Source organism: Benincasa hispida, chromosome 7 (assembly GCF_009727055.1).
Source record: "Benincasa hispida cultivar B227 chromosome 7, ASM972705v1, whole genome shotgun sequence".
Classification (NCBI taxonomy): Eukaryota; Viridiplantae; Streptophyta; class Magnoliopsida; order Cucurbitales; family Cucurbitaceae; genus Benincasa; species Benincasa hispida.
Window position 1 is genome coordinate 47,366,136 of NC_052355.1, and position 25,337 is coordinate 47,391,472.

The window sequence follows — 25,337 nt, forward strand, 5'->3', positions numbered from 1 at the left end:
ATTGAAGGATCCTGATCTCCAGAAACTTATAGAAGAAGTGAGCAAGGGAGTAAGAACTGGTTTTCAATTAGGAGTAGATGAAATGTTAGTAAAGGAAGGAAGAATGTGTGTGCCTAATGTGTTGCAGCTTAAGCAAGCTATTCTAGAATAGGTGCACAAGTTTGTTTATGCCATGCATCCAGGAAGCACTAAGATGTACAGGACCTTGAGGAGATCGTATTGGTGGACTGTAATGAAGAAAGGCATAGCTTAGTATGTAGACCGATGTTTGATTTGTCAACAAGTGAAACCTGAAAGACAGATATCGGCAGGATTACTCAGTCCACTTCCGATATATGAGTGGAAGTAGGAGCACGTGACGATGAACTTTCTATTTGGACTGCCTAGAACACCTTCAGGATATGATGGCATTTGGGTGATAGCCGATAGACTGACCAAGATGGCCAAGTTTGTACCAGTAAAAGTTACCTTTACGCTGGACCATCTAGCTAAGATTTATGTAGACAGAATAGTCAGTCAGTATAAAGTCCCAGTGTTGATAGTGTCAGATCGAGACCCGAGGTTTACTTCAAGTTTTGGCCTAGTCTGTAGAAGGCTATGGGTACTAAGTTACAATTCAGTACGATTTTTCATCCGCAGACAGATGTGTTGGATCTATGCCAGTACGCAGCGAAAGAAATTAGGATCCATAAGCATTCTAATTCATTAATTTTGGTTGAAAAGAAACATGCTAAAAACAGAGTATAATGGGTTTCATGAACATATCTTGGTTGAATCAACGAAATCTCCATTTCCAGCTGCAAAATCCTCTGAATCCTTGTGTAGACCACCATAAGATCTTCCCTACTATCCTCTTGGTACTTTAGATTGAGTTGTGGGACTCAAAATAAGCCGGAATCAAAGAGAATATGGAGAAAGCTCACTGAACATGACCCATTGAAGAACACCTTCTTCATCCGAATTTTTCAGCAAAAATTCAGTCGGTTCTCATGCCTTTCTTCACTTCAATCTCTTCAATATATTGTAGACTATCATACAAAAAGATATGCTGTTGGGATGCAACTCATGCTTGGAGTAAAACAAAAGAGGAGGTGGGTTCCAAGTATGCTAGTTAAGATGAAAAACCCATTTTTTTTTCAAGTTTTGTGTAATTTTCTAATTTCCAAAAATCTATTTTGAATTTAAAATCATATTTTATTTCTAAAATCAAAATTTATTAATTTTACACATTAATTTCATAAATTAATTTTCTAATAAAATTAATAAATAATTATTTAAACAATTTAAATAATTCTAGTTAATTTAATATCTAATATTAAATTAATTTTTACACAAAGTCATTTTCATATATTTAAATATATTTTCTCCAATTTTCGTTTGATTCTAATATGAACATTTCAAATTAACTTATCACGCTACTCTAGAGCTAATACATTTTCGAGCTAGTAGGGGACCTCATGGACCTACAGATCATGGATTTCAACGATCTGAGATTAATCGGCTAACCTCATTAGACCGATCTAACCCCCATTCGTTAACTAATGGATCACTCCACTAAAGCCCATAGTTGAACTTCCCTCATTGTAGATATATTATGTCCACTTGATATAATCATTATTAGTAAGTTAACCCTTCAAAAGTTGTTCGCAATAACGGATGGGTCAAATCTTTGTTTTACCCCCAAAATTACCTCTTGTTCCTTAAGTCCCACTAATCCCCTAATGAACAATTGTTTTGTGATCCAATCACAAAATCGAGTCCCTCTCATGCCAAATGAGAGGGCGGGATTCCTTGTTCAAGCCCCAGAATCAACACTTAAGGGAACAACCTCTCTACTATCCCTATAGCGGGTAGGAGTGAATTCCCTCTTGCACCCTATGTCCCCAGCTATCTATCTAGTCTCACCCCTGAAATGGCAGTCATATTGAGCCGGCGCTGTTGAGCCAACCCTCCCCTATGCAAATCTAAGAGCAATCCTAGATAAACAGGAGTTCATAGTTAGCTTAGTATTAAGGTCAAGTTACCTAGGTCATCGTTTTGAAATAGTCAGTCTTAAACAGTAAACAACGTTATAAAGTAAGAGTGACTTATTTCGTGGTCCGATCTTGTACAAACTCTTTTGCACGATGACACCCCTGCTCCTCATGTCCAACATGAATGAATTAGGATCACTTCGTCTGTAGCACTTTACAACTCCTTGTAACAACTACAGAGTAGGGCGTATCCAATAGTGTTACCAGAATAAAGTACCCAACCTTATCCACGTACTATAAATCATTTTGACTATTTACTCGAACCTGATCAATCTTTATATCTCCACATAAAGTTCAAGTACTCATCCAATAGTCAAGGGACTTTTAGGTTTATTGGATTCCTATTCAAGCAATATATCTATTCAATAATACCTTTATTGAATTTTCAGAATAAGCTCCATTGTTTACATACCACGAGTTTTAGGACATAAAATCCAACAGGATGGACAGTCTGAGAGGACGATTCAGACATTGGAAGATATATTAAGAGCCTGTGTGTTGCAGTTAAAAGGTAGTTGGGATACGCAATTGTCATTGATTGAATTTGCGTACAATAATAGTTCTCATTCAAGCATCGAAATGGCTCCATATGAAGCGTTGTACGGTTGGCCTTGCAGGACCCCTATGTGTTGGAATGATGTTGGAGAATGGAAGTTATTGGGTCTAGAGTTAGTTCAGCAGACCTCTGAGAATGTAAAGCTTATTAGGGATAACCTAAAAGCCGCTAGAGATAGATAGGAAAGTTATGCTAATAAGCAAAGAAGAGAACTAGAATTCGAGGTTGGAGATCAGGTATTTCTTTGATTACCTCTGTGGAAAGAAATTATTAGGTTTGGAAGAAAAGGTAAGTTATGTCCTCGATACATAGGACCCTATGAGATTGTGGAATAAGTTGGCCCAACATCTTATAGATTGCAATAACCTTCAGAACTAGCTCCTATACATGACGTATTCCATGTATCGATGTTGAGGAAGTATGTGCCTGATCCTACGCATGTGTTAAGAGAACAACCAATTCAACTCAAAGATAATTTTTCATACAAAAAGGAACCGATTGAGATTTTAGAGAGAAAGAAACAGGTACTCAGGAACGAGACGATACCTCTAGTGAAAGTGTTATGGAACAATCATGGCATTGAAGAGGCAACCTGGGAGCCCGAGTAGCAAGAAAAGTAGAGATATCCTCAACTTTTCAGTTGATATTACGGTAAATTTCGAGGACGAAATTTCTTTTAGGGAAAAAAAGTTTGTAAAACTCGAACCCTAATTACCTTAAGTAAGCAAGTGTAAATTATGTGATGTCTTCCAATAAGTTTTAATGAGATTATGTTTTGTTTAGGAGTGATGGAGGAAGAAAGTAAACTAAAGAGCAAGAGAACTCTCGGATGGTTATGTAGGAAAGAATGGTAAGATTTTGGCTAAGTATGGGAAACCAAGAGGAGGCCATACTATCCTATGAGATTTAATGCTAAATTGTGCTGTGAGTGGAGTGGGAAGAAAGTGGCTTAATCAAATCTCAACCATTAATATTCATTAGTGAGCTAAGTGGCCCAAGAAGATTTCATGCAAGGAGTTTGGCGGTAGCATATGAAGGAAGGCCAATTTCATTTGAACAATTTGGATAGATTACTTAGGCTATTTATGTAATTTCAATGGCATTCAAAAGCTCTTTATGTCTACTTTTTGTAGATGTGCTACTGGAGGGAAAACTCGCCGAAATAAGGCCGGAGGAGCAAAATAAATACGAAGGGTTTGTTTCTTAGGTGAATTTAGGCCATCAGTGAAGAATTGAAGCTCCAGGACGAATCACGAAGATTTTTAGCTAAACATTTGAGGTAATATTGTTAACTCGGTCATAAAAAACTTTGTAGAATAAAACTTTTTAAGATGAGGCCTGGAATTCGAGTTATACATTTTTGAAATTTGAACTGGAAATTGTTGAACAAGTAGGCAGCTGCTTGAATTGGGGCCAATGATGAAGGTTTGAATCTCCAGATCAAACGACAGAGAATTGAGCTGAAATTTTAAGGTAATGTTGCTAACTTGATTCTAAGCAAGTTTGTAGAAGGAAGTTCTTTGAGATGAGTTCTGAAAATTTAGTTATGAATTGTTGCATTCAAATTTGGAGTTTGATGCTCCAAAATTTTTGTAAGTGTGGGGAGTGTGGACGATCAAAGGGTGTATTCTTTTGGTACTCAAGCCCTCCAAATTGGCTAAGTGTCCAACCCTTAAAGTGAATGGTAGGAGGCACAATGTGATGGTTTTCCATGTGAGCTTGATTTATTGAGTAGGCCTAAAAGGAAGGCTAATGTAAACACTAAGTAGTATGTTTATATGTGTAGGTTCAACGCCCATTAGAGAATCTTATCAAGCCTTAAAGAAGCAAACTTGAAGGATATGTGAGTGACTATAAATGATTTATAAATATTTTAATAATCCATGCTTTATTGACAGTTACTTTTATGCTAGTTATTTTACAAGAAGTTCCAAGCAATGCATTTCCCTAAAGTTAATAAACGCATGCTAGTTACAAAGTTTATGAAATATGTTTTGGTACAATGGTTGAACTATGGTAGTTCTTAGAAGAAGATTCTATGACATGTTTAAGTTACAAGTATTTGTATTATGTTTTAAAGCATATGTGCTTTTAATGTTGTTGAGCATGTATTAGCAAATTATATTCTTATGAAAACTATGTTTTATGAGATCAAGCTTTCAGTAAGCTTGTTTTATGAAAATGTTTTCCTATCAGGTATTTTCAACTCAATACTGAAGTACAAGGAGACGGTATCTGAGTTGTCTATCTGGTTTTCAGTTATGTTATGATTTTGATATTGAAGTACTTAGAGAAGGTATCAGAATAATTCACTCAGTTCAGTAATAAGCAGTGGTACCCTACTTCAATTATGATCCTCGACGTCAGGATCCAGTTTGCTCTACGTGCACGTATGATAGTTAATCAGTTCAATAGGACTGAACCACGAGGGTTCTTTCCCAGCATTGGCTGAAAGGTTGTTGAACAAAAGGGTTCTCACCCCAACCCAGACTTATGTTTGAGAGATTGAGCAAAAGGGTTCTCTCTTAAACAAGGATATCCGACGTTGAGAGATCGAGCAAAAGGATTCTCTTTCAATTGGGAATCAGTTCAGCTACATTTTCAGATATATTGGTTTTAAAAGTTTTATGTACACATTTGCTTGACATGTTTTAGTTCCAGTATTCTGTTTTCTAGCTTTCAGTTTAAGCATGAGAGTTATGTTTTTATTAAGTCATTAACTGGGCAAGTAGCTTATTCTTTCAAATGTTTTTCTTTTCCCAAGTAGTGGTTATCTCCCCAGAGGTTAGCTGTCATGCGGCTCTACCACTCAAAGACTCCAGTTAAAAGTCCAAAGTCTAAAGAGCAGTTTTAGGTATTTATTTTTTTAATGTCTGTACATATGTGTTGCTCATATTAGGGACTAGTAAAGTATGTTAGGACCCACTGAACTCTGTACCTGTTAATATAATATAGTTATGTTATTGTTGATCCCTGGTGTTCCGAGGTTATTTTTAAAGTTTCATTAGTTTGGTGAATGTTATATATGTATTCTAGGGATCTAAGTAGGTTAAGGATGTAAGTTAGTCAATAAGTCCCACAAAAGAGTTGGTAACTACTGTCGTCACATTCACTTATGGATTAAGAAAGGTAATCTGGGAGGGGGTGTGACATAGGAGGTCTATGAACTCCTGGAGATAGCCTATGAAAGCTCAGTGGAATGGACCTAGTCGAGCTTAGAGGATCCATGAAGAGAGCCTAGTGAAGCTCAGGGAACCCATAAAATGAGCCTAGTGGAGCCATAATAATATATAAGAGCTTAAAAGACCCATGAGGAGAGCGTAGGAGAGTTTATAAGAGTCATGGAGAGAGTCTTACGGAGTAGAGACAATGAGAGGTTACAGGACCCATGGGGAGAGCCTATGAGAGCTCAAAGGATTCACGAAAAGAGCTTAGGAGAGTTCGAAAGACCCATGAGGAAAGCCTAAAGAGCTCAAAGGATCCATGGAGGGAGAGCCCAATGGAGCTCAGATGAGCCATGAAGAGAGCCTAGTGGAGCTTAGAAGACCTATGAGGAGTTTAGAAGACTCATGAGGGAGAACCTGGAGTGAGCGTATAGGACCTATAGGGAGAACCTAAAATGAGCTTAGAGGACCCATGAGAAGCAAAACATGAGCATATGAGTCACATGAGGGACATTGGAAAACTCATGAACAAGCTATAAAGAAAACAAACAAGCCATAAAGAAAATGTTGAGAAATTAAGTGGGTGATGTACTTAAGCATCAGTTTTGATGATGGTGTAACTGTCCAATGAGTATTAACTCAACGATTTCAAGAATGATAGAGGGGCATTATGAGCCCGAACATCAGTTACACTTTATTATCTTTTATAAATGACCAAAGTCATTGGTTGAAAGGTATGCCTAAAATACCATACTATTTTCTATTGTTAAGTAACTCACAAACCCGAGTCTGAGTTAAGCATCTGAGTGTGTGTGATTTGACGCAACACTGATGTTTAATTTTTTTTATCTTACAGATACTTTGACTATTTTTCTTTGTAATATAAGCTTAGGAGTTCCATGTTTCGGCATCAATAGTAAATATGTCCAATTCTCTTAACAAACACAGACTAATATTTCATATCAAAATAGTTAATTAATTATCCGTGTACAAGAATTAAAAAAACGAGTGTAGTATTAAATGCACAAATTAAAATTTAAAAGAAGGTAAACTGACTTGAAAAATTCAATTTTTTAAAGATAAAATTAAATTGTATACTAATTTGAAGTTACAATAATTACAAATGTTTTCCATATTTAAACACGTGATTAATAATTAGAGTGAAAGAGTGAGTTAGGGTTATTTACGTTAATAATGTTAAATAAGAAATTATTGGGTGAAGAAAAGCCCTAATTTATATGGGGATTAGAGAATTCAGGGGTTACCCAACTCCTTGAGTAGGAGGAAGCTAACAGTTTGAAGTTTAAGCGAGGAAGGAAGGAGAAAATGGCACTGGATGGTAGCGGCAATGGGGATGACTTCTCTGTTGGGTCGTTCTTCTCCATCAAGACGACCTTAGGGGATGAATTTCAAGGCCAAGTCATTACCTTTGACCGCCCCTCCAACATCCTCGTCCTTCATATCCTTTTCTGAATTTCTAAATTTTGATCACTGTTTTCAGTTTTGTTTCTTGAATTCCTTGACTCTCTCTTCTGTTCTTTCTCTTTGTCTTGCTGTTTCCACAGGAGGGTTCGAAGCCAGGACCTCGTAGGAACATAAGGCTGCTGAAGGCCAATTATATAAAGGAATTTTCGTTTTTGGGACATGGTGAAGATCCTCTTGATCTCAAAAACTGTTACCTCGATCTCAATACTCTCCGTGCTCGAGAGGAACTCGCCATTAGGTTGGTTTTCTTTTTCTTTTTTTTGCTGTACAACAATAACCCCTTAGTATAACAATTATCTTTCTCTTTTGGTTCTTGGGTTGAATTGAATTTTGCAGGCAAGCAGAGGCTGAGGCGGAGAGGATAGGAGTGGGTGTGACCAGTGAGGCCCAAAGTATTTTTGACGCCCTATCTAAAACGTAGGAATATTTTGCAAGTCTATTTCAACATTTTTTTTCCTTCTATTTTTAGTCTATGTGGCCATTTTTTTTTCCATTAATTCGGATTGTTTGGCATTAAGAGAAGTCATATTTCTATTGGTTTGGCAAAAGTTCATTGCATGAGAATTGGTTTATCCTCCCTCCATCCAGTTCTTGCATATTCTCCCTCCCATTCCTTGTAGCTTCTCTAGAAATTCTTTTAAAAGCTTATGTTACAATTGAATGAAAAATAGTGACCGAGAAGTGCCATACTACTATTTGTAACTGATGATTGATAGGATTGAACTTTCCTTTGGATCAAAGAGCTGCATCAAAGAGATTATGGCAGATCTTGTGGAAGAAGAAAAATTACTACATCTAAGAAATTTATTTTATAAGTTTTAGAAGTCTTTGGATGATATAACAATGGGACTTTATTTTTCCCTAAACTATGTATTTTAATTGTTACATCCTTTGGTTTATGTGATGATAATCTTTGGTTACATACTTTTGAAAGCCATTGTAATTGAATACTAGCATCGCTCAAGTAGTTTTATATATAATTGTTTTTTTAATATATATGAAACTTATTATCTTTTTGTCCTTCCCGATGCAGAAGTCATAGTTGTTATTATTGCGGTGCAAGTTCCTCGATTTGGAGTTGGAACTTATGTCAGCTTCATTCTTTATTTGGATTTTTTGTAGAAACGTAAATGATTATGTTAGTTAATAGTTTAAGTTCAATTGGTATTTTAAGAAGTTAATTCTTCATTCAAGCCAAGTTTCATTGTCATATATGCTTACATACTTTTGATCATGAGAAGTAATCGAAAATTTTTACTTCTAGAGAATATTTATTCATTCTAATGGTACAGGTACTTTATTTACACTCTATGATATGTATGATATCAATGACTTGGTTAGAATGATAAATTTTATCGTTAATGCTGCTAAAACAGATGCATCTGTTTTTTGTCTTCTGTTATGGAGTCTGAAAATTAGAGAATGGTCTGGGCACCTAGTGGGGTTGCTTGCAAGCCCAAGTATGCTCATTTGATGATCTGATTTTATGAGGCATGCACATACAGAAAACGGAATTACAAGTGCTAGAGATAGCAAAGCATCATGATAGGCTTTTATCTTCTCGAAATTTCTATTGCATCGATCATTTTCTCTAACTGTTACATCTGTATAATTATTCTGCTTCATGCATTGTTATTTTGATAATCTAAGGCAATTGGTGTAATGTAATCCTAGGCTTCCTGTTCGTTGGGACAAGACTGTCATAGTTGTAATGAATGAAGTACGTGTTAGCAGTCCCTATCTACCAGAATCTGTTTCTGGAGGCACCCCTGCTGCCAATGAGCGGGTGAAGAAAGTGGTAAGAATCTATTTGTAGTAATGTTTGATTTATACTGAAAAACCTAACATTGGATATTACTAGCCTTTTGTTTCTTTCTGTGATGCCTTGCACAAACCTCCTTATCTATGCATTTTTCTTTTTTCTTTAAGCTTGAACTGGAGAGGAAGCGGTTGCAAGTTCGTGGCAGTGGTCAGTGATGGTTATTCATCCTTACCCTTCATTTCTGGGTGACAGGTGATTACCTGTACTGAGCCTTTTGCTAATGGGGAAGGTATAATCTCTTTTAGAGGCATCTCGGTGTCAGCAATCATGAAGGGATTTAGTGTTTGAGTGGTACCTAGTCTGTTGCCAAAGTTTTTTAGGTTGTTGATTTTCTCCTGTTTATGTACTGCACTGGACACACCCTGGCAAAGCTTTTGGGAGTCCATATTTAAAATTTTCCAAGATTTGCTTTGCTCTATTGCAATGTATCAAATCTGAAATGAGCGAACTCAGATGTAATAACTGTCCACCTTTCATTAGATCATAATGTGGAAAAACTGACCCTGATGTATTTGAAAAATTGCAAGAGTAGGTTCGTTTTACCTCAACCTTTTCTCTGTTAACTATCAAACATCATGAACAGGAACGATTTTGAAATGGTTGATGCGCCGGGTGTCTAATGGCCGAACATTGATATTGTTTGGGGCCTAAGATCATCCCTATAGTCGTCTGCTCGTCTTTCGATCTTGTTACTAGTAGTTAAAAAAGTAAAGTGAAATTACATTTTGTAGATCTTGTGGGTATCTTTTGTTAAAGAAAAGCCCAGAGGCAAATGAAAAGCTTCAACAGGGTACTTGGTTTGCCGCGAAAAGAACGCTGATTTATTGATTGATTTATTTATTTTCCATGCTCTTTCCTTACTTTTCCTAATGGCCCCATTCTCGGCTGTTCCTTTATTCCACTTTTGAAATTGGTAAACTAATTCTTAAACCTTACGCTGTGACCTATGGAAAGAAATGTATTTGGCCCGTCTGGTTCAGGGAATAAAATGATAATCTTTTTATCTGCCCTTTCTCCCCTCATGGACGGTCAAAGTTGAAGACACGTTCAAATAGAAAACTTCTTTTTAAAGTACAGATAATCATGGCATTTTATTTTTATTTTTCCTCTTTTGAAGAAAGGATTTTGGGAGTGAAAAATTTTAAAATGCTTGCTTTCAAAATAGCTCCAACTGTTAAGACAATTTGTTGTTATTATTAAAACAAGAAAAATGAACAGATTTGTAGGCAATTGAGTAATTGCTAATATCGATTTTTCATTGATGGGCGGGTGGCATTCTCAAAGGGAATCATATTCTTTTAAGTTAAACTAGCTGCAAAAGTTGATATCACTGACCAAAAACAAGGAATTTGATACTGATACTTTTTGAGTCATTAGCATAATTTTATGTCAAAATACTGTCTATGTCCTGTTGATTATTCCGTAAGAATCGAACAACTTACTTTCAAAACAATAATAAACCAACCTAAATTGGGATGCAATCTTTTTCAATTCACTTCTGCAATTTAAGAGTAACAAAAACAATCAACTTCATCTGAACGAAGTTGATCTTCAAGTTTTCAGAGAACCTGCTCTTGGTGGGTGTGGTGTGTTTACTGCCAATTTTACATGTGGTTTTGAACTTTTATTATAATGCTGAGTTGTTTTTAATGCAAACCACAATCCTCGCTAGCCTGCTGCAATTTCAGTCGCTGAAACAAGCTTCCTGTCAAGAGGGTCTGTCTACATTTGACAGCACTTGGGAAGAGGAAAAAAAACTCTCAATAGCCTCTGTTTTCATAATGCTTGTAGCTTATTTTCTGTGAGACTTGAAGCATAAGACATTTAGACTTGGGGGTGCTTCTTTTTGTTTATTTTTTTGTATGACAAAGAAGCAAATATCAGAACTGAATGGTCTGAACTCTGAAGTTGGCTTATTGTTCTAAGTCCAGTTCAAACAGTTTTGGCCTTTTGGGATTGATGGGATTTCAGTTTGGAGAAGAATGGAATAAGTTGTTTTTCTTTAGCAAGTAGTGGTAATTGCTTAAACTAATTGCAGAGATTCGCAGAAGAGATGGTGGGGAAAAGCTTTCAATACAAAACTTTATCTTTACGTGATTGAAGAAAAGTAAGAAGACTGACAATAAAATAACGAACTAGGAGATGCTTTTTTGGCTTTAGGTTACAGAGGAGGTGTGATGGTTTCTTTCTTGCTCCAAGAGAGGTATCACTCTTTTTGCTTCTTTTCACATATCTCTAATTCACCTTTATGTTTCCATGTCCTACAAACTTAAGTGGGTCTTGAGCTGTAAAAAATCATTTTTTTTCCCATTTTCACACTCTCAAGTTTCTTCCTAGTTCTTTCAATCCAATGCTTACCTTCTGAAACTTTGGCCATTGTTTGATTTTGTTGTTCCATTTCTTGGTTTTCGTGTGGGTTAAAGGCATAACTTTTGTCCACGACTTTGACTTCTTGGTTTTTGCCTTATATTTGTTCTTCTTGGGTTTTGAGAATTCAAGAAATTTGAGTTTCTTTATAGCATTAGAAGACAATACTTGGGATAAGAGTTGCGAATTATTTAGAAGAGAGGAAGGAGAAGAAAAAGAAACATGGCAGGAGGTGGAACGTCTGCGCCACCGCCAAAACAGGAGGAGCTGCAGCCACATCCAGTAAAAGATCAGCTACCAAATGTTTCTTATTGCATTACCAGTCCTCCTCCATGGCGTAAGTTCCTCGAACTTTTCATTTCCCTGCTCCTCATTGTTAAATATATAGCTTCTCTTTGGAATAAAATTTTGCTTCTTAATGAGGTCTTAATCTTCAGACTTCAGTGTGATTGTAAACTAAAATAAAATGACAAATAAACTTCATTTTTTGGTTGCTGTATTTAATTGTTGAAAATTCAAAATGCAGCCGAAGCAATTCTACTTGGTTTCCAACATTACTTGGTCATGCTGGGAACAACAGTGCTAATTCCCACCTCTCTAGTTCCCCAAATGGGAGGAGGAAATGTAAGCTTACAATTGTTTATTGATGTTTGAAGGTTTTCTTGTTTCTTGATGAATATATATGGATCTCAATTCTATTACTACAAAATTTCATTTCAGGCGGAGAAAGCAAAGATGATCCAAACACTGCTGTTTGTTGCTGGTTTGAACACGTTGCTGCAAACGTTTTTTGGTACTCGTTTACCTGCAGTAATTGGAGGATCTTATTCCTATGTGCCAACAACAATTTCAATTATTTTGGCGGGTCGATATAGCGACATTGTGAATCCTCAAGAGGTAACATTCGTTGATCAACACCATATGCTTAAAATCTCACCTTCATGTTCTCACTTAACTTGAGCTGACTCTGACTTATCCAATCCATAATGTGTATCAGAAATTTGAGAGAATTATGCGCGGAATTCAGGGTGCCCTCATTGTTGCCTCAACTCTTCAGATTGTAGTCGGCTTCAGCGGCCTTTGGCGAAATGTTGCAAGGTTTGTCGTTAGCTTGTTGTACTTCTATCAAGCTTTTCAGGGAGTGCAAATCTTCAAATAGTTAGTTTCAGTGGATTTTTGACCGAGAGCTTTTAATCCAATGAAGTCTTGGTTTTGAAAATCTTATACGACCTCAACTCTTCAACCCTTCTAATCCAAAAGCGTACTCTTCTGTACTTGTCCAGGTTCTTGAGTCCACTCTCTACTGTCCCTTTGGTAGCCTTGTCGGGATTTGGATTATATGAATTGGGTTTCCCAGTTGTAAGTATTTTGTGACAGTTCGATGGAGACTGAGGAAATGCTTAATATTTTATTCGCCCAGTTTTTTTCTTTAGTCTCCTTCTTACATTAAGCTCTTGTTTGGTTTGTAGCTATCAAAATGTGTGGAGATTGGGCTTCCACAGCTCATCCTGCTAGTGGTATTCTCACAGGTATCATCAAATCTCTCAAGAACCAATCATGACCAAAGGATCTTGGAGCAATTTCATTTTTGATCTCGTTCAAGATAAAATTCGGATCTTATTAAACATACGATCTAAATTGTTTTGCAGTATATACCTCACATGTTAAAGGGCGAGAGACATGTTTTCGACCGGTTTGCTGTCATATTTTCGGTTGTGATTGTCTGGATATATGCTCACCTACTCACTGTGGGTGGGGCATATAAGAATGTGGGTCTAAAGACTCAACTAAGCTGTCATACTGATCGTGCCGGAATTATAGGCGGTTCTCCATGGTAAGTCTAAAATCAACTCTCCTATTGCATATCACTTTCAATTTTTCATTTCAAAGTACCTTACAGTGGGTTGGGAATGCATACTAAATGTCACTCGACTGATTCTCGAACTGCTTATAGGATTAGTATCCCATATCCCTTTCAATGGGGAGCACCTACATTTGATGCTGGAGAAGCTTTTGCAATGATGGCTGCTTCATTTGTTGCACTCGTTGAGGTTTTGTCCATTATTTGTGAGAGCTTATGAGCATTTATTTGTTTAAGTTTGACATCATTGCTTACATTTGGAATAATGTTTTTGGGGTGTGACAGTCCACTGGTGCCTTTTTTGCCGTGTCTAGATATGCAAGTGCAACTCCACTCCCACCGTCTGTTCTTAGCCGCGGTGTCGGTTGGCAGGTACTTAAAGTTACTGCATACAAGAGAAATGAGCAAAACTATCATGTATTATTCATGTCTTTGATAAAGTTGCTCAGTGTTGTTCTTTTTCCTCATGATGTTAGGGAGTTGGCATCTTGTTCTCTGGTATATTTGGCACAGGAAACGGATCATCGGTATCTATGTAAGATCTCTGCAAAAACTAAAACTAAAAGATTTGATTTATTAATCTCTCTTTCTTTTCCAACATGATAAAGTCATCTCATAATTTCTCCATACAGTGAAAATGCCGGGTTGTTAGCATTAACACGTGTCGGTAGCCGGAGAGTGGTCCAAATTTCTGCTAGTTTTATGATATTCTTTTCTATACTGGGTAAGAAAGTCCATGTTCCATTCATCACTATCACCATGTTAATTCTATTAATATGTACTAACAATATGGATACTGATGCGCATCAGGAAAATTTGGTGCCATCTTTGCTTCAATTCCTGCGCCGATAATTGCAGCTCTGTACTGCTTTTTCTTTGCCTATGTTGGTATGTTTATTGAAGTTGAGAATTCTCTACCGTATGTTTGTATTCACCTCAGAATGTTTAACTTGATCTGGTTTAAATCAATGATGCAAGTGCAGGTTCAGCAGGTCTCAGCTTCCTTCAGTTTTGCAATCTCAACAGTTTTAGGATCAAGTTCATATTAGGCTTCTCTATCTTCATGGGGCTATCAATTCCTCAGTACTTCAACGAGTACACCGCTGTTAACGGTTACGGTCCGGTCCACACAAGAGCAAGATGGGTATGACTCAGTTCAACTTTTTTATATCAACATCAAAACCATTTGATAATCAGTCATTTAGTTATAAGAAAAAAGGCTTCACAGTCAGTTTTAAACTCCTTGTTTCAGTTCAATGACATGATCAATGTGCCTTTCGCATCCGAGCCGTTTGTTGCTGGATTTTTGGCTCTGTTCCTCGATGTCACGCTACACAGTAAGGACAATGCAACAAAAAAGGACAGAGGAATGCACTGGTGGGATAGATTCCGCTCGTTCAAGACCGATACAAGAAGCGAAGAATTCTATTCTCTTCCTTTCAACCTCAACAAGTTTTTCCCATCTGTTTGACTTCACTCCAAATTAAATGGTTTTGCAGTCATGACATCAAGTTGGAATGAAGGTTATGCCTATATTCACTGTGAGATTGACAACACCAGTCCCAGTCCCTTTTCACTCTAATTACAGGATGGACGACATAGCGAGTATGCCTCCTGATGTTTTTATTCTTTTTTCTTTTCTTGAGAAAAAGCATAATATATATGAAAGCCCATTTGTGAGTGTTGCCAATATTTTTTTAGATAAATCCAGAGTATGTTTTAGAAAACAGTAAGTTCTTTAGGAGCTATCCTTTAATTTGAATTCTGAAAAGAATTTAATTGTGTTATGTTTTCCAAGATTATTTCTAATAATCATGGACTGGTCTAGTAGTAAAAAGGACACATAATCTCAATAAATGGCTAAGAGGTTAAGGGTCCCATCTATGATGATCAATTACCTAGAAAATAACTTCTTATGAGTTTTTAGGATCAACGGGTTGTCTTGGAGATTAGTCGAGATATGTCTAAGTTGGTTCGAACACCCACAGATATAAAAAAGAAAAAATAGGATTATTTCTACATATGAGTAACGAACATGAAGAGCGAGAAATGAGAAAAACGAATTGAAAGAATTGAATCACTCGTGGAAGTGTGTGAACATCGTGCCATTGACATTCAATTTTGATAAACTCCAAAATACAGAGAAGTAAACATACAAATTTTCTAAGATAAATAATAAAAATTCTAAGTATGCTTTTCTAGAGAGGGGAAGAGGAAGAGAAAACTCACCCTTGTAGAACATTTCTCTTCACGTATAAATCTCTCCTTCAGATCAAGATCTTTTCTCCTCACGAACGACAAGAAATCTTCTCGAATTCACAAACATGACAAACAACAAATCGGATGAATACTACCACTTAGTGACCTTGCTATTCTCCAACAAGGAATGAAATGATGTGATTTCTGTAGTATTTTGGGAGAGGGAAGGGAAAAACACAGAATTTTTAGAGAGAATAATTTTCTTAAGAGAGGTTTTTTTCACAGCAACAACTAGCCCTTCTTCTATGTTTTGAATACACAGATGAAGAAGGAAAAGAGGGATTACAATAACTCCTCACCATTGTAAAAATAATTTTTTTTTTTTTTGAAAGGTATGGTAAAAATAACTCCCTTGTGATGGGAGTTAAAATTAATTATATTATATTATATTAATATAATTAAAATGATTAATAATTAAAAAAACTCTTATTTAATCATATAATACACATTTTAATCACATTAAAATGCAAATCTCTCTTGTAACCTATAGTTTTAATATGAATTTTATTCATATTAAAATTTAATATGAATCACCTTCATATAATTAATAGATGAATTTTATTCAAATATTTTCTCTCACTTACTATATAGTTTTAATTATAAATCACATTTATAATAACTTTATACTATAATCTATCACTATGCGTTATATATTATATTAATCATATTAGTATAATAAATACTCTTATTTCCCTTAAATAATTTAAACAATCCGAATTATTTTAAAGCACTTATTCATCGTTTAATTCTTAATGAGCTAGCAATGGGATTTTATGGACCCACAAATTAGAACTTCAAATGATACAAGATTAATTCATTGAACTTTTTAATTAAATTAAACAACATTCATTAAATGTCGGTCACCCCACTAAAGATCGACAACTGCACTCTTCGCGTTGTAGATATATTTTGTGTTCACGGATATAACTAATCAATAGTAAGTTGACCTTTCACAAATCTGGATCAAATTACCACTTTGCCCCTATAGTTACATCTAACTCCTTAAGCACTACTGATCCTTATAATGAACAAATAGTTTATAGTCCAACTATAAATTAACTCTTTTCGAGCCAATGAGAGAGTGAGCTCTCATTGTTCAAGGCCTGAAATCAACTATTAAGGGAGCAATTCATCTACTTTCCTTAAAGACGGGAAGAAGTGAATTCCATTTTGTAAAAGATGTGTTCTCAGCTCTCTACTCAGACAAATCTCCAAAATAGTAGACTTATTGAGTTGGCAAAACTGGTCACTCTCACCCCTACAGATCAAGGCTTGCCTCATAGACAGAAATTCATAACTCACTTAGGATTAAAGTCAAGTCACTTATGGTCATCCTAGTGAAATATTAGTCTCTACAAGTAACGACTTATAAATAGAAACCGATCATTTTGTGGTTCAATCTTACAAACTCTTTATATATAATACCCCAATCACACATCTCCACATGAACAATATGGATCATACCGTTTGTAATTCTTACAACTCTTATAACATTTACAAAATGGGTCGTATCCACAGTGTCACCAGAATAAGGTGCCTAACCTTATCCATATACTGCAGATCTTTTAGATTATTACTTGAACACGGTACACTTGTATGTCTATCACATATAATTCAAGTTATATTAAATAACCTTGGATCTTAGTTTATTGGATTGAGTAAATACAATCTAAATGCCAAATAAAATACTTCTTATTTTATTAAGTAAATAATTTGTATTTACAAATAACAAACTACAAGATCCATTAGATTTTAAGATACTAAATCCAATACGAATTTCTTACACCTCTTTTCCCTTTTCGAGCATGTTTGGATTAACTCTCTAAATCCGTAAAACCCTTCTTTAAACCCTTAGAATATCAATCCAAATGAGTTATTCCTCCAATCTAGCTGCTCCAATAAATTGAAAACAAAATCATAAGGAGTGTCTAGCTAGCTCTTAGACTGAGTTTGAATAGGTTCAAGTTAAGAAGGATAGATCTACTCTTGGCTGTTCAAATTTACTCATTATAAATCACTACTTTTACAAAAGTAGATTTCTAATCAACATATTACTCTACCCAATCTACAGAAAAATTATATAAATCTAACTTTACACACAAATTAAGAATTGTAAGCTAAACAATACCATGGCATACTGTTTAGCAAACTCACATGGGCTATTGGTAGAAAATATGGGCAAAGCCCACAAATATGGACTCATACAGATTATGATGCCTTCCCTGAGCCATTTTATAAAAATTCACATGACTTTGAGACATGTATTATATGAGATGAGTGATGCAAATTATTTACACTTTAAAAAGGAATCACTTTGGTTAAACTAAGCCTAAACCCAAAAAGGAATACATTGAACCAAATCGTTCTGGTACTGATGTGCATTGATTTAACAGATGAATCTTTCTTTGACATAAACAAATCAACCAAGGCTGCCATCAGCTGAAACACTTCAATTACATTTTAAAGTATATCTCTTGTCTTTCACTCCCTAATTATTTTACCATCCACAGCTTTCTTTTAACATTTAGGACTTGGATGATAAACAAAAACACCTCTTCCAAACGATGTAGGGCCTATTTTAAATTACAGTTTTTTTAAGTACTTGAAAAGTCATTCCAAACGGCCTGTAATTACTTGGCTAATTTGCTTCAACCAATACAAAAATGAACGAAAAACAATGTTCAATTGCTTTCGAGGGCCTGTATACAAAGTTAAGAATGTGGACATCACAAAAACATAACATGGACTTAATTGAGAGAGCCCTTTCCGAATGTGCAAAGAACTCAAACATAATAGACTTGATAAAGACAACGTTTCAAAGTTGGGTGATGCATAAAAGTAGATTGGAGGTTTATTTTTATTTTTATTTTTTGGTGGGGGAGGGGGAGAAGAGAATCGGTTGTAGAATTATTTTAAAAAAAGTTGTTTTATTGTTATTGAAATATCTTGAATTTGTTATATGACGTTTTGAACATCCAAGCATAAGGGTCTCGCTCAAACTTATTTTGTATTCTTATTTATGTTATTTCAGTTATTTACAAATTTGACTTTACGGTTCAAAGGAGTATACTATTTAAACTCTCTAACTCTATTGATACATCTGGAACTGTAATATGATATTTTCTCTCTAATAATAAACTACTTTCTCTCTCTAACTTTAGACATAGCTAACACATTGTTAAGGGGGCATATTTGGTCCGCTAACTTCATAAATTGGTGTTAAATAACTCAACTTTAATAATGTCTATTTTAAAATTAGTACATTTATCAACAAACTCCATGACCATCTTCTCCTCTTTCTCTATTCTGTACATTTATCAATGAACTTCATTTTGCGACTCTGTATCCCAAACACCGACTTCCTAACTCCAGACTTTAGAACTCAACTCAGTGTCCCAAACATCTCCTTAGTAAACTATATAAATCTCTGTATCGATTCTCTACCGTTTATATTTTCTATTTATATTTGATTGTCGATTTCATAACAATTGCGTCAGTCAGTAAACCAGGTGGGTTACGAGGTAATATAGAAGGAACCTAGTAGGAAACAGAGGTACAAAATTGGGTCCATTTTCAACTATTTGGATGTATTGAAACCTCTCAATCCCAAGCTCCTTGTGGGAGTGGCAGAGCATTGTCTTATGAAGTTGGGTCCCATAATGGAGCTTGTTTTCTACTGCAAAGTAGTATTTAAAGAAAGAAAAAGAGCTAAAAAACAAAGGGATTACATTACCACTAAATTAACCTCTAATCTTGAAACCAAAAAGTGTGAATTAAAGACACGTGATTAGCCTAACATGTTCCTTCCAAATGTCCCCAAAACCAGAGGCAAAAGCTTATGTGATGTGATCAAATCCATAGCTTAGTTGGGTGACAACCTGACCATTTCTAATTGTAATGTCACTCTCTCATTGCTCAAATAATTCAGCTCTCATTTCCATTCTTTTTTCTTTCAACTACTTCTGATATAAAACTAATGTTAAAGGCAAATTTTTTACCATCAATGAAACAAAAGTGCCCAAAAAGCTCAAGACTTGGCTTTCTTTTATGAGATGCATGAACTTTGGTGACTTAACATCAACTTAATCTTGTCTTGTAAAGACAAGATCAGTGAAAAAGCAAATGACCAATTATGCTTCAGAAAAGGGTATCAAAAAAATCAAAGTTTTAAACTATATGTGTTGTGTGTAAAAAGTGCTTAACTTTCAAGTTTTCAATCAATATGATATGAAAAGCTCTTGAGCATTTACATCTTTTATATTCTCTTTTCCTGTTCATGGGTTTTCTTCAATGGATAAGATCAATGTATATGTGTAATGGGGCTGTTGATTGGATTGAATTTTATGGGATTTTAATGATACATTATGGTCAAAAGTGTTAGTGTTACGTAAGAATAATATTAGTGGAAAAATATTCTTATATGATTAATTGGAACTAGTAATTGAAGTTGACAATCTCAAAGGGTATAATAATCTCAAGGATGCTCTCCTATAGTCCACAATTGCCTAAACTTGAATGATAAAAGAAGAAAGAGAACAATGATATGTAAACATCCTCCCATTCCAAATGTAATACATAATACATATATTTTTTAAATATAAAAAGAGGAAAGATTACAAGGACATATATTTTTCTTTCTTTTTTTTTTTTTTTTTTAAAAAAAGGATAACCATAAAAAAAATGGACTCTAATCAAATAAAATAAGACCCAACGAATAATTAGAAAAGGAATTCGTCACGAGACATTAAATCTCCCCAAAGATCAAATAACAAAAGACTCCCTCTTAGTCCATCTAAAAATTTTATCTTTTTCCAAAATACACAACAACAAAGCGTACATCCCAACTTTTCATTAAAAAAATAACTAAAAAAAGACTCTCTTTCTCCCATAACGAGCAATGGAGAAGGAACTCCTCAAACATATTACTAAGGATTTAACTAAGATTGTGTTGATTGAAAAATACTTAATGAAACCAAGTATCACTTATATTTGTGCATCCCACTAGGTTTCCAATCATAATTTGTCATGTGTCAAATTTTTTTTATTTTTTATTTTGAAATATTTTAGTTCTATTTTAGTGTGAGTGATAAGAGAGGGATGTATAGAGATGGGTACATTTTGGAATGCACCCAAGTATTACCCGTGTTTATTTAGTCTTTGTGTACATTAAAATTTTGTTAATGGACTCCTATATTTTTAATTCTTAATTTATTGTCCAACAAGTTTATGTGCTTAATTAATTTAGGGGATTCTCAAAAATAGAAAAATAATGGAAATTATTTACATAAAATAACAAAATTTAATTATTTTAGAATTCTATCAATTTCTATCACGAATAGATACTGATAGATACTGATAAACTTCTATTAGCATCTGTAAATGATTAGCTTCTATCAGTTTCTATCCAATTAGAATATTATCCAATTTTAAGGTGTGAGAAGTTAGGTAAGGTGAATCTAATCATTATTATAAATTATAAAACTAAATAGTTATTTTGTATTTAGCACTTAAAATTGAGAGTCCACTCACCCAAACTTCAAATTTATTTTAATTTGGTGGATAAAGACATGATTACAAATGGCACTTTCTCGAGCATATAACTAAAGCTTTGACGCAATCATTTATATTAACAAAGATGAATTTGGGAAATCATATTAATTACAATATATTTGAAAAGAGCTGCTTTAAAAAAAATGATGATGATAATAATAATTTTTTAAAAATATAAGTTAATAAAGAGCTATGAAATGCCTAAAAATCCCCTCTTCCCATTAGGTCACTAAAAGAAAGGATTCTCTTTTTAAGGTTATGGTCTTTTCTTAGGAGCTGGAGGGCAAAAAAGATATATGCTGCATTATCTAAACCCACCCATTATACATATTTATAATTATATTCATATTTATATTCCTCTATTATTTAAGCGAGAGAATAAATATAGTGATTATGATTCTCAAATAAATTCTTTCTTTTCATATTAATTAATAATAGAAAAAGATAATTTTTTCCCTCGAAATTTCGAAAAATAAGTAGGTTTGATCCCTAATGTTTTAAATTATCTATAAGTTGAGATTAAAATAAAATAAGATTAGTTGGAAATCAATTAACTTTTTAATCTATTTTGAACAAAGATTGCACCTCATCCAATATTTCTCTTTTCTTTATACATAAATAATAATAACAATAATAATAAAATAAATCATTTAGAAAAATTCTACATGGCAATTTTTTATTTGACTAGTGGAATTGCACAAATTTAACTGTGGCAACACCTAAGTCTTTCTCTTTTTGAAAGCCCAAGACTGAAATAACTAATTTTAAACGTTAGTGACCAAACAAACTAACCAGAAAAGTATTTTCCTTTAGAAATATTAACCTTCAATATCTTTTTTGGAAAAAATATCTTTTGGTCTAATTTTTATTTTAATTTAGTAGGAAGGTTTCAAACTATTGGAATTTTATCTCCTGAATTTGAGTTTTGTTTCAATTTGATTCAAAAGTTTTAAGATTTATACCACTAACCTCGATTTTTTTACTAATTAATTTAAAATAATTATGAAGTAAAAAATTAAAATTAAGTTCGACAGTGATGAAGAAATAACATAACTAATTATATTTCTTTTAAATTTTTTAAATTAATCAATAGACATTAACATTAAATATTAAAAGTGAGTATTTAGTAAAAAAAAAAATCGATGTTAAAAGTGTAAATCTTGAAACTTAGTGACCAAATTGAAACAAAACTCAAATTACAAAGATAAGATTGAAACATTTTGAAACGTAGAAGCTCAATTGAAATCAAACCTAAAATATAAAGTAAAAATATAATATTTTGAAATGGTGAAATAGAAGAAAAAATGTTTTATTATTTTTTTTCCCCTCCCAAACTCTCCGTATGTTTTGATGTATTTAGGGAGGTAGAGAAAGCAAGTTTATAGTATAAATTTAAGAATAAAAAAAGAAGAAGAAGAAGAAGAATGTGATTTTAAGAAGGTTTGATAGTAAAGCAAAAGGAGAGGAAGAACCCCACAAAAGGGAATGGCCCCTCAAAGACACGGATTTGTTTGGTGAGTAATGCCTTTAATTTCCCATTAGAATGTCTAAAAAACCTTAGAAAATGACACAAATTGTGGCCACAGCCTGAGCCTACAACCTTACCTTTTGATATATTATTATCATTATCATTATGATTGTTGGATTTGAATTCGAATTAAAGCCCTTAGCTTCTCTGAAAATTAAAAGTTTAGTAGTACCATTAATTTATTATTTTGTAAATGCAGTTGAGTGAGAATGAAATATGTATATATTATATATGTATATATGAGTCAACATTGGGACAAGAAATGGTCTATTCTTTATTTAATATGAAGAAGGAAGGGATTTCCAACACATCACATGCCTTCACATTAATCAGACAGATGTTTAACTTGGCCCCAAATTTCTTTTTAAAAAATCCCTTTTTTTCAGACTCTAATTATTATAAGATTGATATTAAAGACAAACCCAGATTTTACAAGAGTCAAAGATTTCCTCCTCTCACTTTAATTTTAATTTTAATTTTAATTTTTCTAGTTTTTATTGACTTCTTTTCCTCATTATTCGAGACAAAAATCATCTCTTCAATTATGAATTACCTATCTTTTTAACTTCTAGCTTTGTTAGCTTTCATTTTTTTTTTTCAATACCAAGTCTACAGTTGATTGATTTGTACTTGAATAGTTTCTTTTCTTTTTTTTTTTTTCAAAAAAAAGTCTGAGATCTTTTGAATGTGTTGGGGTCTAGGGTTTTGGTAGTTCAAAAGTAAGTCAGATTTCACTTTTTTTCAGTAAAAAAAAAAAATGATAAGATAACTTTTATCGGAGACTATAGACATGTGAATCACCCCAAAAACATGAAAACTCAAGAAATATTTTATTAAGGGGGCATTTGGCGTGCAATAAAAGCGAGAGTTAAGTTAAATTAATAATTATTGTCCGAAGAACTAAATTATCTAGAGAATTAAAATTGTTTATGTTTGAAATACAAAATTGAATTGATAATTATTGTCTATGTTTAAGTTTTTAACTGGCCGTAAGAAATTTAGATTCTAAACTTAACTATAGTATTGTATATATTTAAATTGAGAAACTAATGTCTGACATCTTACTTTTTTTTCTCTAACATCATGTGAGTTTTACATCCTTCTTCTAGTTGAATTTTAGAAAAAAAAAATTGTATTAAATAATACAAATAGGAAAAAAAACTTATCCTATATTCTAGGATTGGAATATGTGCTAATATAGCAACTGTTAATCGGTTAAAGTATTAGTTTTTTAAAAATTCTAAATTTGTCCTATCTTTTTCTTTATTATATTTCCTTTTTTACATTTTTTATTTAATTCTTTATAGGGGCGCGTCTTTGTTTCAAAGGGAGGAACATTCGATGAATTCCAAATTTTGAAGCTCTCCAATTCGAAATCGTCTCTCCGATTCATTCGCGCTTTCGTTTTCATTTTTCCTACTGCATCTTTGACTGTGAGTTATTTTACTTTGAATGTTCTTTTTTTTTTTGTTTTTTTTTTTCGATTTTTCAGCTCGTTTACTCTTTTCTTTCTTTTTTTTCTCAAGAACCTAATGATTTCTTGAGCTCATTGTGAAACTTGCTATATTTCTCTATACTGATATCAAGCTATCAGTGATAGCTTCTATCAATGATATAATGCTGTCAGTGATACCTTCTATCACTGATCTGAATGTTTAATTTTTGAAGTGAAGAATTTATTTAATCCACTTTAACTGTCTAAATATCTAAATGAAACAAATGTATTCTCTTGCCAAGAAATTATTTCAACAAAAGTAACTATACTAAAAGATAAGCATTTTGGTATTACTGATAAAGAAAAGTTATCAATGATAGCATGTCTATTTTTAATGAACCCAACTTCACGCCATTTCTATCTTTTGTCTCGTGAAATTCGTCTCATCGTAAAGTTGTTTCACGAGACGAACTTCAGGACATGAACTTCATGAGAAATGAATTCAATGAACTTAACTTCACGTCATTTATATCTTTTGTCTCGTGAAGTTCATCTCGTGAAGTAATTTCACAAGACAAATATAAATTCAAATCATCAACTTAATTAGTAAGCCACATCAACATTTAAATAATCTATTTAGACAAATATGTTAATTTTAACAAAGAGGGCCTTTTAAACCTATTATTGAAATCTTAAGGACTAAAATGACTAATTTGAAACTCCAGGGACCAAATGCACCTAGTCTAAAAAACTTGGAGACTAGAAAGGTATTTTCCCCTAAATTCTATCACTGACATGTCTATTTTTGTGGAAGAAGGATGGTTGTCGAAATATCCTTCTCTTCAAAATGGGCCAGACCGTGATGTCCATTTGTCTTTTCATATTTCCGAGCCTAAATCTACATTATAAACACTCTATATTTGCCATTAGTTTTCCCTTGTCATATAAACTCTAATATTTATTATATAACAACTATTCATACAAGTAGTCCAAAAAATCTAGGAACTAAATATTAATATATTAAAATTAAACAAACATTTGAGCATTATAGCATGGTAGAAAACATATCTATTCTTTCGAAGCAAGAATTAAAATATCGATGTCGATGGATATTTCTGTAAATAAAAAATTATAAAATTATTTAAATTGGTTTTTACTTCCAAACTAAGTTATACTTCTTATTATTAATGTAAATCATCATATCAGGATTAATAGATGGTATTTTTATATTTCATAAATACTTATCAAAGATATCAAAGCAATTAAGGGTTTGTTCG

At 33.6% G+C, this 25,337-nt stretch overlaps 2 protein-coding genes across 5 annotated transcripts; both read left to right on the forward strand.

Annotated features, from left to right (window-relative positions):
- Window positions 1-6,973: 6,973 nt before the first annotated feature.
- Window positions 6,974-9,580, forward strand: LOC120081440 (protein LSM12 homolog A-like). Its single transcript, XM_039036305.1, has 5 exons — window positions 6,974-7,212; window positions 7,317-7,476; window positions 7,575-7,655; window positions 8,913-9,036; window positions 9,168-9,580. The coding sequence occupies exons 1-5, from the start codon at window positions 7,080-7,082 to the stop codon at window positions 9,213-9,215; spliced, it is 546 nt and encodes a 181-aa protein (XP_038892233.1). The 5' UTR covers window positions 6,974-7,079; the 3' UTR covers window positions 9,216-9,580.
- Window positions 9,581-10,529: 949 nt separating this feature from the next.
- LOC120081439 (nucleobase-ascorbate transporter 7-like) lies at window positions 10,530-15,070 on the forward strand. 4 transcript variants are annotated; one of them, XM_039036302.1, is made up of 16 exons: window positions 10,530-10,637; window positions 11,099-11,263; window positions 11,580-11,764; window positions 11,954-12,051; window positions 12,148-12,324; window positions 12,425-12,525; window positions 12,711-12,786; window positions 12,897-12,956; window positions 13,077-13,261; window positions 13,382-13,478; window positions 13,574-13,660; window positions 13,765-13,823; window positions 13,921-14,012; window positions 14,099-14,176; window positions 14,272-14,432; window positions 14,541-14,759. In XM_039036302.1, the coding sequence occupies exons 3-16, from the start codon at window positions 11,650-11,652 to the stop codon at window positions 14,757-14,759; spliced, it is 1,605 nt and encodes a 534-aa protein (XP_038892230.1). In that variant the 5' UTR covers window positions 10,530-10,637; window positions 11,099-11,263; window positions 11,580-11,649. The 4 variants fall into 4 exon arrangements, with proteins under 4 accessions (XP_038892230.1, XP_038892228.1, XP_038892229.1 ...); XM_039036300.1 differs by having other exon boundaries at window positions 10,541-11,263; window positions 11,552-11,764; XM_039036301.1 differs by having other exon boundaries at window positions 10,541-11,263; window positions 11,560-11,764.
- Window positions 15,071-25,337: the final 10,267 nt, after the last annotated feature.